The 13,626-nt window shown below is 43.7% G+C and overlaps 1 protein-coding gene across 1 annotated transcript in view; it reads right to left on the bottom strand.

Moving 5' to 3' along the window:
- Positions 1 to 13,626, bottom strand: part of slc9a6a (solute carrier family 9 member A6a) — a 231,360-nt gene that overhangs the window by 55,366 nt on the left and 162,368 nt on the right. Inside the window, exon 9 of the mRNA XM_068047069.1 lies at positions 2,801 to 2,889. Coding sequence (XP_067903170.1) covers positions 2,801 to 2,889 — 89 coding nt within the window. The remainder of the gene's footprint in view (positions 1 to 2,800; positions 2,890 to 13,626) is intronic.

Below are 13,626 nucleotides of genomic sequence, written 5' to 3'. Positions count from 1 at the left end.
GGGTCAGTACTGAGGGAGTGCTGCACTGTCGGAGATACCATCTTTCACTTGAGACATTAAGCTGAGGCCCTATCTGCTCTCTTTAGTGGACATAAAAGATCCCGGAAGAGCAGGGGAGTCCTGATCAATATTTATCCCTCAGACTACATCACTCGAGCACATTATCTAGTCATTTATCTGGCTGGAGAGACAAGTATCGAAGTCTGCCCATTGCACAATGATTCGTGGCAAAGTGAGCAATGTAGACGGGAGCATAAAATTACAAAGAGATGTTGATAGATTAAGTGAGTGGGAAAAACTATAGCAGACAGATTGCAGTCAGTGTAAGGTCATCATGTTGAACCAAAAATGTTAGATCCAAGTATTTTTAAATTGTGGAAAGCAGGAACAGTGGATGTTTAAAGAAATTTTGTGACACGTGTACACAGATCACTAAAATGTAGCAGCTTGATATAAAATCAAATCAAAAGGCTAATGGAATGTTAGTCTTTGAAAAGAGAGGGGAGAATTTAATGGGGAGGAATCAAAACAAGAAATGCTGGAAATACTCAGCAGGTCTGGTAGCATCTGTGCAGAGAGAAGCAGATGAAAGGTCACTGACCTGAAACATTAACTCTGTTTCTCTCTCCACAGATGCTGTCAGACCTGCTGAATATTTCCAGCATTTCTTGTTTTTATTTCAGATTTCCAGCATCTGCAGTATTTTGCTTTCGAAAAAGGGGAGGAAGATGTGGTTAGACCACATCTGGAGTAACAATCCAAAGTTCTGGGCACCACACCTTGGAAAGGATATACTGACTTTGACAGATTCACCAGGATGTTACCAGGGCTCTAAGGGTTAAATATAGGAACACAGGAACAGGAGGAGGCCACTCAGCCCCTCGACCCTGTTCCACCATTCAGTGTGATCATGACTGATCTGTATTCTAACCAGTTATGAAGAGCAATACATAAACTCGGCTTGTATTCCCTGCAATACAGAAGTTTAAGGGGGTGATTTGATTGAAGTTGTTCAGATTTTAAAGGAATTGATTGGTCGATAGAGAGAAACATTTTCCACTGTTGGAGGAGTCTAGGACACGAAGAAATAACCTTAAAATCAGAGCCAGGCCATTCAGGAGAGAAGTTAGGAAAGACTTCCTCACACAAAGCATGGGAAAAGTGTGGAACTCTCTGCCACAAAAAGCAGTAGATGCTGGAGGTCTGTCAATAAATTTATACCTGAAATCAATAGATTTTTTGCTAGACAAGTGTATAAAAGGATATGGAGTCAATGAGGGTGATTGGAGTTAATTTGTTCTTTTTCTTTGTGTTTTGGCCTGAAGCTAAACCAAAACTAACTCTCCAATTACTCATTCCCCAAAACCTGCCCCCTCCCCCCCCCCCCCCACACAAATACACCAATGCTGGTGGGGATCGAGTGCTGGGACTGTGATCTATGGAAGCTATATCACAACTGAAGAACAAAGACTTCAGGTGATCACCTTTCTCATTCATTCCACATGCTTCACAAACAGGAGGATTGTTAACTCTCTGAGATTATCCTCGAGTCTGCAGGAAGTGAACATTAATCTCCTGGACAATGCTGTGAAAAACCCAAAAGTAAAATCAGAGAGACCTTAAACAGAATTGCGTTGCTTTTCCCATGTTCTTTGAACACTTTCATTCATTTGTTATAAAAAATATTGGAGATGGGGGCCATTTCTCTAACAGTCTGGAATCATCCAATTGGGTAACAAAGAGTTTGTTCCCTTTTCCAATTGGCCGGGGCAGGCAGTGCAATTGGAGGATGGACCAATGGTGGGAGAGTGGGCATGGGGCGGTTACAGGTGGGAGGTCATGCGATACCCTTTGATCCCTTTAGACCCAAGAGTTATATCTAATTCCTTCTTGAAAACATACAATGTTTTGGCCTTAACTGCTTTCTGTGGTAGCGAATTCCACAGGCTCACCACTCTCTGGGTGAAGAAATTTCTCCTCATCTCAGTCCTGAAAGGTTTACCCCATATCCTTAGACTATGACCCCTGGTTCTGGACTCCCCCACCATCAGGAACATCCTTCCTGCATCTACCCTGTCAACACCTGTTAGAATTTTATAGGTTTCTATGAGATCCTCCCTCACTCATCTGAACTCCAGCGAATATAATCCTAACCGACTCAATCCATCCACATACGTCAGTCCCGCCATCCCAGGAATCAGTCTGGTAAACCTTCGCTGCACTCCCTCTATAGCAAGAACATCCTTCCTCAGATAAGGAGACCAAAACTGCACACAATATTCCAGGTGTGGCCTCACCAAGGCCCTGTATAATTGCAGCAAGACATCCCTGCTCCTGTACTCGAATCCTCTCGCTATGAAGACCAACATACCATTTGCCTTTTATACCGCCTGTTGGACCTGCATGCTTACCTTCAGCGACAGGTGTACGAGAACACCCAGGTCTCACTGCATATTCCCCTCTCTCAGTTTATAGCCGTTCAGATAATAATCTGCCTTCCTGTTTTTGCTACCAAAGTAGATAACTTCACATTTATCCACATTATACTGCATCTGCCATGCATTAGCCCACTCATTCAACTTGTCCAAATCACCCTGAGGCCTCTCTACTGCGCCTGAGAAATTACTCCATCAACGACATGCATCACAAGGGTCCGTGAGCATTTACGCAGTTAAATAACGCTCATTTCTGACTGTGGAGCCAACATAGACACAAACAGAGTCTGGAAAAGATGTCCTATCTGCAGCGTAATTTTAAACCCCACTCTACAAAAAGCACACGGCAAACAGCAACTTCTTACCTGTTTTGTGCGGATTCTGGATTCGGGAGATAGGTTATTATATGTATAGTGAGCCTGAGTGATCCCACAAAACAGGACAGCCACCACTCCTGAAAAGCAGCAAGGGAATTGTTTTTTTCATAAAAGTGGATTCACTCATTTTTCTTTCACACAATAAATGGTTGGAATCTCAGAACCCAATCTCCAAAACAGGAAAATTCTCACATAATAGAAGCACAGTTTGTCTTATTCAATCACCAAATTCCACGACACAAAAGCATATAATTTACTGTCCCACAATATTGATGTATACACTAACTCATATGTTACACAGTATTTTCAGCATAGAAACAGGCCATTTGGCCCATTTGCTCCATGCCAGTGTTTCTGCTCCATATGAACCTCCTCCCACCCCCTCTTCATATCACCATATCACCATATCCTTCTCTTCCTTTCTCCCTCATGTGTTTATCCAGCTTCCCCTTAAATGTATCTAAATGTATTAAATGTATTCTATTCACCTCAACCACTCCCTGTGGTAATGAGTTCCACATTCTCACCACTCTCTGGGTAAAGAGGTTTCTCCTGAATTCTCTATTGGATTTATTAGTGACCATCAGGAAAACCCTATATGCCAAATGGGACATATAAATTTTCTCGGCTGAAAAGTTACCGTAGACTTTTAATGGAAGAATTCCTACAAGTTAACTCTTAAAGAAATTAGCAGCCAAGATGACCACTGCAATTTACATTTGAAACACCAGGAGATTGGACTGGAGAACCAGAATCTAACAGAAGATCAGCCAGGACCATGGCTTGCCCTAAGTGATTGAATTACCAAGAATGGCTTTGACAGCACAGCTGTCAAGGCCATTCCCGCTGTGAGAACAGAATTTTTAAGAACAGAATTTTATGGGGACATTTAAGATGAAATAATTAATCAATCATGTATTGCTAACAAGCTAGCTTCAGGGCTGCAGAGGCAACTTATCAGCAGAAACAGACTAGCAAGCAGAAACTAACAGGAATTTCACCATTGGCCTTGCAGCTGGTAGAGCGCAATAGCAGAAAGAGACATTGTGCTTCAACAACACTCTTCTTATCTCATCACCCAGACATGACACATTCCTAAGGAACAGTTAGTGTGAGAAACATACTGACCAGGCAAACCCACGCCCCTTGTCCGAGGGTGGTTCAGCCTAACGGTCCGAAGAGATAGGGGAATAAGAAACTGCTTGAGGAGAGGATGACAAGGCAGTACCCCAATCAGACCCCGACACCAAGAAACTGCAGAGTTTGTAAACCAATTGGGAACATAAAGGGGGTGTCACTGACTTGTAAGAATAACTACAATAAGGCTTGATTTGGCGCGAAAGTTAGTTCAGTGTTAGTTCAGTTCAGTTCAGGGGGGGGTTAGTTCAGTGTTAGTTCAGTTCAGTTCAGTTCAGGGGGGGGTTAGTTCAGCGTTAGTTCAGTTCAGTTCAGTTCAGGGGGGGGTTAGTTCAGTGTTAGTTCAGTTCAGTTTAGTTCAGAAGGGGGGGTTAGTTCAGTGTTAGTTCAGTTCAGTTCAGTTCAGAAGGGGGGGTTAGTTCAGTGTTAGTTCAGTTCAGTTTAGTTTATGGGGGGGGTTAGTTCAGTGTTAGTTCAGTTCAGTTTAGTTTATGGGGGGGTTAGTTCAGTGTTAGTTCAGTTCAGTTTAGTTTATGGGGGGGGTTAGTTCAATGTTAGTTCAGTTCAGTTTAGTTTATGGGGGGGGTTAGATCAGTGTTAGTTCAGTTCAGTTTAGTTTATGGGGGGGGGGGGGTTAGTTCAGTGTTAGTTCAGTTCAGTTTAGTTTATGGGGGGGGGGTTAGTTCAGTGTTAGTTCAGTTCAGTTTAGTTTATGGGGGGGGGTTAGTTCAGTGTTAGTTCAGTTCAGTTCAGTTCAGGGGGGGGTTAGTTCAGTGTTAGTTCAGTTCAGTTTAGTTTATGGGGGGGTTAGTTCAGTGTTAGTTCAGTTCAGTTTAGTTTATGGGGGGGGTTAGTTCAGTGTTAGTTCAGTTCAGTTCAGTTCAGGGGGGGGTTAGTTCAGTGCTAGTTCAGTTCAGTTCAGTTCAGGGGGGGGTTAGTTCAGTGTTAGTTCAGTTCAGTTTAGTTTATGGGGGGGGTTAGTTCAGTGTTAGTTCAGTTCAGTTTAGTTTATGGGGGGGGGTTAGTTCAGTGTTAGTTCAGTTCAGTTTAGTTTATGGGGGGGGGTTAGTTCAGTGTTAGTTCAGTTCAGCTTAGTTTATGGGGGGGTTAGTTCAGTGTTAGTTCAGTTCAGTTTAGTTTATGGGGGGGGGTTAGTTCAGTGTTAGTTCAGTTCAGTTTAGTTTATGGGGGGGGTTAGTTCAGTGTTAGTTCAGTTCAGTTTAGATAATGGGGGGGGGGGTTAGTTCAGTGTTAGTTCAGTTCAGTTTAGTTTATGGGGGGGGGGGGTTAGTTCAGTGTTAGTTCAGTTCAGTTTAGTTTATGGGGGGGGTTAGTTCAGTGTTAGTTCAGTTCAGTTCAGTTCAGGGGGGGGTTAGTTCAGTGTTAGTTCAGTTCAGTTTAGTTTATAGGGGGGTTAGTTCAGTGTTAGTTCAGTTCAGTTTAGTTCAGAAGGGGGGGTTAGTTCAGTGTTAGTTCAGTTCAGTTCAGTTCGGGGGGGGGGTTAGTTCAGTGTTAGTTCAGTTCAGTTTAGTTTATGGGGGGGGTTAGTTCAGTGTTAGTTCAGTTCAGTTTAGTTTATGGGGGGGGGGGGTTAGTTCAGTGTCAGTTCAGTTCAGTTTAGTTTATGGGGGGGGGGTTAGTTCAGTGTTAGTTCAGTTCAGTTTAGTTTATGGGGGGGGTTAGTTCAGTGTTAGTTCAGTTCAGTTTAGTTCAGAAGGGGGGGTTAGTTCAGTGTTAGTTCAGTTCAGTTTAGTTCAGAAGGGGGGGTTAGTTCAGTGTTAGTTCAGTTCAGTTCAGTTCAGTTCAGGGGGGGGGGTTAGTTCAGTGTTAGTTCAGTTCAGTTTAGTTTATGGGGGGGGGTTAGTTCAGTGTTAGTTCAGTTCAGTTTAGTTTATGGGGGGGGGGTTAGTTCAGTGTTAGTTCAGTTCAGTTTAGTTTATGGGGGGGGGGTTAGTTCAGTGTTAGTTCAGTTCAGTTTAGTTTATGGGGGGGGGGTTAGTTCAGTGTTAGTTCAGTTCAGTTTAGTTTATGGGGGGGGTTAGTTCAGTGTTAGTTCAGTTCAGTTCAGTTCAGGGGGGGGGTTAGTTCAGTGTTAGTTCAGTTCAGTTTAGTTTATGGGGGGGGGGTTAGTTCAGTGTTAGTTCAGTTCAGTTTAGTTTATGGGGGGGGGGTTAGTTCAGTGTTAGTTCAGTTCAGTTCAGTTCAGGGGGGGGGTTAGTTCAGTGTTCGTTCAGTTCAGTTTAGTTTATGGGGGGGGTTAGTTCAGTGTTAGTTCAGTTCAGTTTAGTTTATGGGGGGGGGGGGGTTAGTTCAGTGTTAGTTCAGTTCAGTTTAGTTTATGGGGGGGGTTAGTTCAGTGTTAGTTCAGTTCAGTTCAGTTTTTGGGGGGGTTAGTTCAGTGTTAGTTCAGTTCAGTTTAGTTTATGGGGGGGGGTTAGTTCAGTGTTAGTTCAGTTCAGTTTAGTTTATGGGGGGGGTTAGTTCAGTGTTAGTTCAGTTCAGTTTAGTTTATGGGGGGGGTTAGTTCAGTGTTAGTTCAGTTCAGTTTAGTTTATGGGGGGGGGTTAGTTCAGAGTTAGTTCAGTTCAGTTTAGTTTATGGGGGGGGTTAGTTCAGTGTTAGTTCAGTTCAGTTTAGTTTATGGGGGGGGTTAGTTCAGTGTTAGTTCAGTTCAGTTCAGTTCAGGGGGGGGTTAGTTCAGTGTCAGTTCAGTTCAGTTCAGAGGGGGGGGGGTTAGTTCAGTGTTAGTTCAGTTCAGTTTAGTTTATGGGGGGGGGTTAGTTCAGTGTTAGTTCAGTTCAGTTTAGTTTATGGGGGGGGTTAGTTCAGTGCTAGTTCAGTTCAGTTCAGTTCAGGGGGGGGTTAGTTCAGTGTTAGTTCAGTTCAGTTTAGTTTATGGGGGGGGTTAGTTCAGTGTTAGTTCAGTTCAGTTCAGTTCAGGGGGGGGTTAGTTCAGTGCTAGTTCAGTTCAGTTCAGTTCAGGGGGGGGTTAGTTCAGTGTTAGTTCAGTTCAGTTTAGTTTATGGGGGGGGTTAGTTCAGTGTTAGTTCAGTTCAGTTTAGTTTATGGGGGGGGGGTTAGTTCAGTGTTAGTTCAGTTCAGTTTAGTTTATGGGGGGGGGGGTTAGTTCAGTGTTAAATCAGTTCAGTTTAGTTTATGGGGGGGTTAGTTCAGTGTTAGTTCAGTTCAGTTTAGTTTATGGGGGGGGGTTACTTCAGTGTTAGTTCAGTTCAGTTTAGTTTATGGGGGGGGTTAGTTCAGTGTTAGTTCAGTTCAGTTTAGATAATGGGGGGGGGGGGTTAGTTCAGTGTTAGTTCAGTTCAGTTTAGTTTATGGGGGGGAGTTAGTTCAGTGTTAGTTCAGTTCAGTTTAGTTTATGGGGGGGGTTAGTTCAGTGTTAGTTCAGTTCAGTTCAGTTCAGGGGGGGTTAGTTCAGTGTTAGTTCAGTTCAGTTTAGTTTATGGGGGGGGGTTAGTTCAGTGTTAGTTCAGTTCAGTTTAGTTTATGGGGGGGGTTAGTTCAGTGTTAGTTCAGTTCAGTTTAGTTCAGAAGGGGGGGTTAGTTCAGTGTTAGTTCAGTTCAGTTTAGTTTATAGGGGGGTTAGTTCAGTGTTAGTTCAGTTCAGTTTAGTTCAGAAGGGGGGGTTAGTTCAGTGTTAGTTCAGTTCAGTTCAGTTCGGGGGGGGGTTAGTTCAGTGTTAGTTCAGTTCAGTTTAGTTTATGGGGGGGGTTAGTTCAGTGTTAGTTCAGTTCAGTTTAGTTTATGGGGGGGGGGTTAGTTCAGTGTTAGTTCAGTTCAGTTTAGTTTATGGGGGGGGGTGGTTAGTTCAGTGTTAGTTCAGTTCAGTTTAGTTTATGGGGGGGGGTTAGTTCAGTGTTAGTTCAGTTCAGTTTAGTTCAGAAGGGGGGGTTAGTTCAGTGTTAGTTCAGTTCAGTTTAGTTCAGAAGGGGGGGTTAGTTCAGTGTTAGTTCAGTTCAGTTCAGTTCAGTTCGGGGGGGGGGGGTTAGTTCAGTGTTAGTTCAGTTCAGTTTAGTTTATGGGGGGGGGGGTTAGTTCAGTGTTAGTTCAGTTCAGTTTAGTTTATGGGGGGGGGTTAGTTCAGTGTTAGTTCAGTTCAGTTTAGTTTATGGGGGGGGTTAGTTCAGTGTTAGTTCAGTTCAGTTTAGTTTATGGGGGGGGTTAGTTCAGTGTTAGTTCAGTTCAGTTCAGTTTTTGGGGGGGTTAGTTCAGTGTTAGTTCAGTTCAGTTTAGTTTATGGGGGGGGGGTTAGTTCAGTGTTAGTTCAGTTCAGTTTAGTTTATGGGGGGGGGGTTAGTTCAGTGTTAGTTCAGTTCAGTTTAGTTTATGGGGGGGGTTAGTTCAGTGTTAGTTCAGTTCAGTTCAGTTCAGGGGGGGGGTTAGTTCAGTGTTCGTTCAGTTCAGTTAGTTTATGGGGGGGGGGTTAGTTCAGTGTTAGTTCAGTTCAGTTTAGTTTATGGGGGGGGGGTTAGTTCAGTGTTAGTTCAGTTCAGTTTAGTTTATGGGGGGGGTTAGTTCAGTGTTAGTTCAGTTCAGTTCAGTTTTTGGGGAGGTTAGTTCAGTGTTAGTTCAGTTCAGTTTAGTTTATGGGGGGGGGTTAGTTCAGTGTTAGTTCAGTTCAGTTTAGTTTATGGGGGGGGTTAGTTCAGTGTTAGTTCAGTTCAGTTTAGTTTATGGGGGGGGTTAGTTCAGTGTTAGTTCAGTTCAGTTTAGTTTATGGGGGGGGGTTAGTTCAGTGTCAGTTCAGTTCAGTTCAGAGGGGGGGGGGTTAGTTCAGTGTTAGTTCAGTTCAGTTTAGTTTATGGGGGGGGGGGTTAGTTCAGTGTTAGTTCAGTTCAGTTTAGTTTATGGGGGGGGTTAGTTCAGTGTTAGTTCAGTTCAGTTCAGTTCAGGGGGGGTTAGTTCAGTGTTAGTTCAGTTCAGTTTAGTTCAGAAGGGGGGGTTAGTTCAGTGTTAGTTCAGTTCAGTTTAGTTCAGAAGGGGGGGTTAGTTCAGTGTTAGTTCAGTTCAGTTCAGTTCAGTTCAGGGGGGGGGGTTAGTTCAGTGTTAGTTCAGTTCAGTTTAGTTTATGGGGGGGGGTTAGTTCAGTGTTAGTTCAGTTCAGTTTAGTTTATGGGGGGGTTAGTTCAGTGTTAGTTCAGTTCAGTTTAGTTTATGGGGGGGGGTTAGTTCAGTGTTAGTTCAGTTCAGTTTAGTTTATGGGGGGGGTTAGTTCAGTGTTAGTTCAGTTCAGTTTAGTTTATGGGGGGGGTTAGTTCAGTGTTAGTTCAGTTCAGTTTAGTTTATGGGGGGGGGTTAGTTCAGTGTTAGTTCAGTTCAGTTTAGTTTATGGGGGGGGTTAGTTCAGTGTTAGTTCAGTTCAGTTTAGTTTATGGGGGGGGTTAGTTCAGTGTTAGTTCAGTTCAGTTTAGTTTATGGGGGGGGTTAGTTCAGTGTTAGTTCAGTTCAGTTCAGTTTTTGGGGGGGTTAGTTCAGTGTTAGTTCAGTTCAGTTTAGTTTATGGGGGGGGGGTTAGTTCAGTGTTAGTTCAGTTCAGTTTAGTTTATGGGGGGGGGGGTTAGTTCAGTGTTAGTTCAGTTCAGTTTAGTTTATGGGGGGGGGGTTAGTTCAGTGTTAGTTCAGTTCAGTTCAGTTCAGGGGGGGGGTTAGTTCAGTGTTCGTTCAGTTCAGTTTAGTTTATGGGGGGGGTTAGTTCAGTGTTAGTTCAGTTCAGTTTAGTTTATGGGGGGGGGGTTAGTTCAGTGTTAGTTCAGTTCAGTTTAGTTTATGGGGGGGGTTAGTTCAGTGTTAGTTCAGTTCAGTTCAGTTTTTGGGGGGGTTAGTTCAGTGTTAGTTCAGTTCAGTTTAGTTTATGGGGGGGGGGTTAGTTCAGTGTTAGTTCAGTTCAGTTTAGTTTATGGGGGGGGGGTTAGTTCAGTGTTAGTTCAGTTCAGTTTAGTTTATGGGGGGGGTTAGTTCAGTGTTAGTTCAGTTCAGTTTAGTTTATGGGGGGGGTTAGTTCAGTGTCAGTTCAGTTCAGTTCAGAGGGGGGGGGGTTAGTTCAGTGTTAGTTCAGTTCAGTTTAGTTTATGGGGGGGGGTTAGTTCAGTGTTAGTTCAGTTCAGTTTAGTTTATGGGGGGGGTTAGTTCAGTGTTAGTTCAGTTCAGTTCAGTTCAGGGGGGGGTTAGTTCAGTGTTAGTTCAGTTCAGTTCAGTTCAGGGGGGGGCGTTAGTTCAGTGTTAGTTCAGTTCAGTTTAGTTCAGAAGGGGGGGTTAGTTCAGTGTTAGTTCAGTTCAGTTTAGTTTATGTGGGGGGGTTAGTTCAGTGTTAGTTCAGTTCAGTTTAGTTTATGGGGGGGGTTAGTTCAATGTTAGTTCAGTTCAGTTTAGTTTATGGAGGGGGTTAGTTCAGTGTTAGTTCAGTTCAGTTTAGTTTATGGGGGGGGGGGTTAGTTCAGTGTTAGTTCAGTTCAGATTAGTTTATGGGGGGGGTTAGTTCAGTTCAGTTTAGTTTATGGGGGCGTTAGTTCAGTGTTAGTTCAGTTCAGTTCAGTTCAGGGGGGGTTAGTTCAGTGTTAGTTCAGTTCAGTTCAGTTCAGGGGGGGGGTTAGTTCAGTGTTAGTTCAGTTCAGTTTAGTTCAGAAGGGGGGGTTAGTTCAGTGTTAGTTCAGTTCAGTTTAGTTTATGGGGGGGTTAGTTCAGTGTTAGTTCAGTTCAGTTTAGTTTATGGGGGGGTTAGTTCAGTGTTAGTTCAGTTCAGTTCAGTTTTTGGGGGGGTTAGTTCAGTGTTAGTTCAGTTCAGTTTAGTTTATGGGGGGGGGGTTAGTTCAGTGTTAGTTCAGTTCAGTTTAGTTTATGGGGGGGGGGTTAGTTCAGTGTTAGTTCAGTTCAGTTTAGTTTATGGGGGGGGTTAGTTCAGTGTTAGTTCAGTTCAGTTCAGTTCAGGGGGGGGGTTAGTTCAGTGTTCGTTCAGTTCAGTTTAGTTTATGGGGGGGGGGTTAGTTCAGTGTTAGTTCAGTTCAGTTTAGTTTATGGGGGGGGGTTAGTTCAGTGTTAGTTCAGTTCAGTTTAGTTTATGGGGGGGGGTTAGTTCAGTGTTAGTTCAGTTCAGTTCAGTTTTTGGGGAGGTTAGTTCAGTGTTAGTTCAGTTCAGTTTAGTTTATGGGGGGGGGTTAGTTCAGTGTTAGTTCAGTTCAGTTTAGTTTATGGGGGGGGTTAGTTCAGTGTTAGTTCAGTTCAGTTTAGTTTATGGGGGGGGTTAGTTCAGTGTTAGTTCAGTTCAGTTTAGTTTATGGGGGGGGGTTAGTTCAGTGTCAGTTCAGTTCAGTTCAGAGGGGGGGGGGTTAGTTCAGTGTTAGTTCAGTTCAGTTTAGTTTATGGGGGGGGGGGTTAGTTCAGTGTTAGTTCAGTTCAGTTTAGTTTATGGGGGGGGTTAGTTCAGTGTTAGTTCAGTTCAGTTCAGTTCAGGGGGGGGTTAGTTCAGTGTTAGTTCAGTTCAGTTTAGTTCAGAAGGGGGGGTTAGTTCAGTGTTAGTTCAGTTCAGTTTAGTTCAGAAGGGGGGGTTAGTTCAGTGTTAGTTCAGTTCAGTTCAGTTCAGTTCAGGGGGGGGGGGTTAGTTCAGTGTTAGTTCAGTTCAGTTTAGTTTATGGGGGGGGGTTAGTTCAGTGTTAGTTCAGTTCAGTTTAGTTTATGGGGGGGTTAGTTCAGTGTTAGTTCAGTTCAGTTTAGTTTATGGGGGGGGGTTAGTTCAGTGTTAGTTCAGTTCAGTTTAGTTTATGGGGGGGGTTAGTTCAGTGTTAGTTCAGTTCAGTTTAGTTTATGGGGGGGGTTAGTTCAGTGTTAGTTCAGTTCAGTTTAGTTTATGGGGGGGGGGTTAGTTCAGTGTTAGTTCAGTTCAGTTTAGTTTATGGGGGGGGTTAGTTCAGTGTTAGTTCAGTTCAGTTTAGTTTATGGGGGGGGTTAGTTCAGTGTTAGTTCAGTTCAGTTCAGTTTTTGGGGGGGTTAGTTCAGTGTTAGTTCAGTTCAGTTTAGTTTATGGGGGGGGGGTTAGTTCAGTGTTAGTTCAGTTCAGTTTAGTTTATGGGGGGGGGTTAGTTCAGTGTTAGTTCAGTTCAGTTTAGTTTATGGGGGGGGGGTTAGTTCAGTGTTAGTTCAGTTCAGTTCAGTTCAGGGGGGGGGTTAGTTCAGTGTTCGTTCAGTTCAGTTTAGTTTATGGGGGGGGTTAGTTCAGTGTTAGTTCAGTTCAGTTTAGTTTATGGGGGGGGGGTTAGTTCAGTGTTAGTTCAGTTCAGTTTAGTTTATGGGGGGGGTTAGTTCAGTGTTAGTTCAGTTCAGTTCAGTTTTTGGGGGGGTTAGTTCAGTGTTAGTTCAGTTCAGTTTAGTTTATGGGGGGGGGGTTAGTTCAGTGTTAGTTCAGTTCAGTTTAGTTTATGGGGGGGGTTAGTTCAGTGTTAGTTCAGTTCAGTTTAGTTTATGGGGGGGGTTAGTTCAGTGTTAGTTCAGTTCAGTTTAGTTTATGGGGGGGGTTAGTTCAGTGTCAGTTCAGTTCAGTTCAGAGGGGGGGGGGTTAGTTCAGTGTTAGTTCAGTTCAGTTTAGTTTATGGGGGGGGGTTAGTTCAGTGTTAGTTCAGTTCAGTTTAGTTTATGGGGGGGGTTAGTTCAGTGTTAGTTCAGTTCAGTTCAGTTCAGGGGGGGGTTAGTTCAGTGTTAGTTCAGTTCAGTTCAGTTCAGGGGGGGGCGTTAGTTCAGTGTTAGTTCAGTTCAGTTTAGTTCAGAAGGGGGGGTTAGTTCAGTGTTAGTTCAGTTCAGTTTAGTTTATGTGGGGGGGTTAGTTCAGTGTTAGTTCAGTTCAGTTTAGTTTATGGGGGGGGTTAGTTCAATGTTAGTTCAGTTCAGTTTAGTTTATGGAGGGGGTTAGTTCAGTGTTAGTTCAGTTCAGTTTAGTTTATGGGGGGGGGGGTTAGTTCAGTGTTAGTTCAGTTCAGATTAGTTTATGGGGGGGGTTAGTTCAGTTCAGTTTAGTTTATGGGGGCGTTAGTTCAGTGTTAGTTCAGTTCAGTTCAGTTCAGGGGGGGGTTAGATCAGTGTTAGTTCAGTTCAGTTCAGTTCAGGGGGGGGGTTAGTTCAGTGTTAGTTCAGTTCAGTTTAGTTCAGAAGGGGGGGTTAGTTCAGTGTTAGTTCAGTTCAGTTTAGTTTATGGGGGGGTTAGTTCAGTGTTAGTTCAGTTCAGTTTAGTTTATGGGGGGGGGTTAGTTCAATGTTAGTTCAGTTTAGTTTATGGGGGGGGGTTAGTTCAGTGTTAGTTCAGTTCAGTTTAGTTTATGGGGGGGGGGTTAGTTCAGTGTTAGTTCAGTTCAGTTTAGTGTATGGGGGGGGGGGGTTAGTTCAGTGTTAGTTCAGTTCAGTTTAGTTTATGGGGGGGGGTTAGTTCAGTGTTAGTTCAGTTCAGTTCAGTTCAGGGGGGGTTAGTTCAGTGTTAGTTCAGTTCAGTTTAGTTTATGGGGGGGTTAGTTCAGTGTTAGTTCAGTTCAGTTTAGTTCAGAAGGGGGGGTTAGTTCAGTGTTAGTTCAGTTCAGTTCAGTTCAGGGGGGGGTTAGTTCAGTTCAGTTCAGTTCGGGGGGGGGTTAGTTCAGTGTTAGTTCAGTTCAGTTTAGTTTATGGGGGGGGTTAGTTCAGTGTTA

Source organism: Heterodontus francisci, chromosome 15 (assembly GCF_036365525.1).
Source record: "Heterodontus francisci isolate sHetFra1 chromosome 15, sHetFra1.hap1, whole genome shotgun sequence".
Taxonomy (NCBI): Eukaryota; Metazoa; Chordata; class Chondrichthyes; order Heterodontiformes; family Heterodontidae; genus Heterodontus; species Heterodontus francisci.
This window is presented reverse-complemented; position numbering and strand designations above follow the sequence as displayed.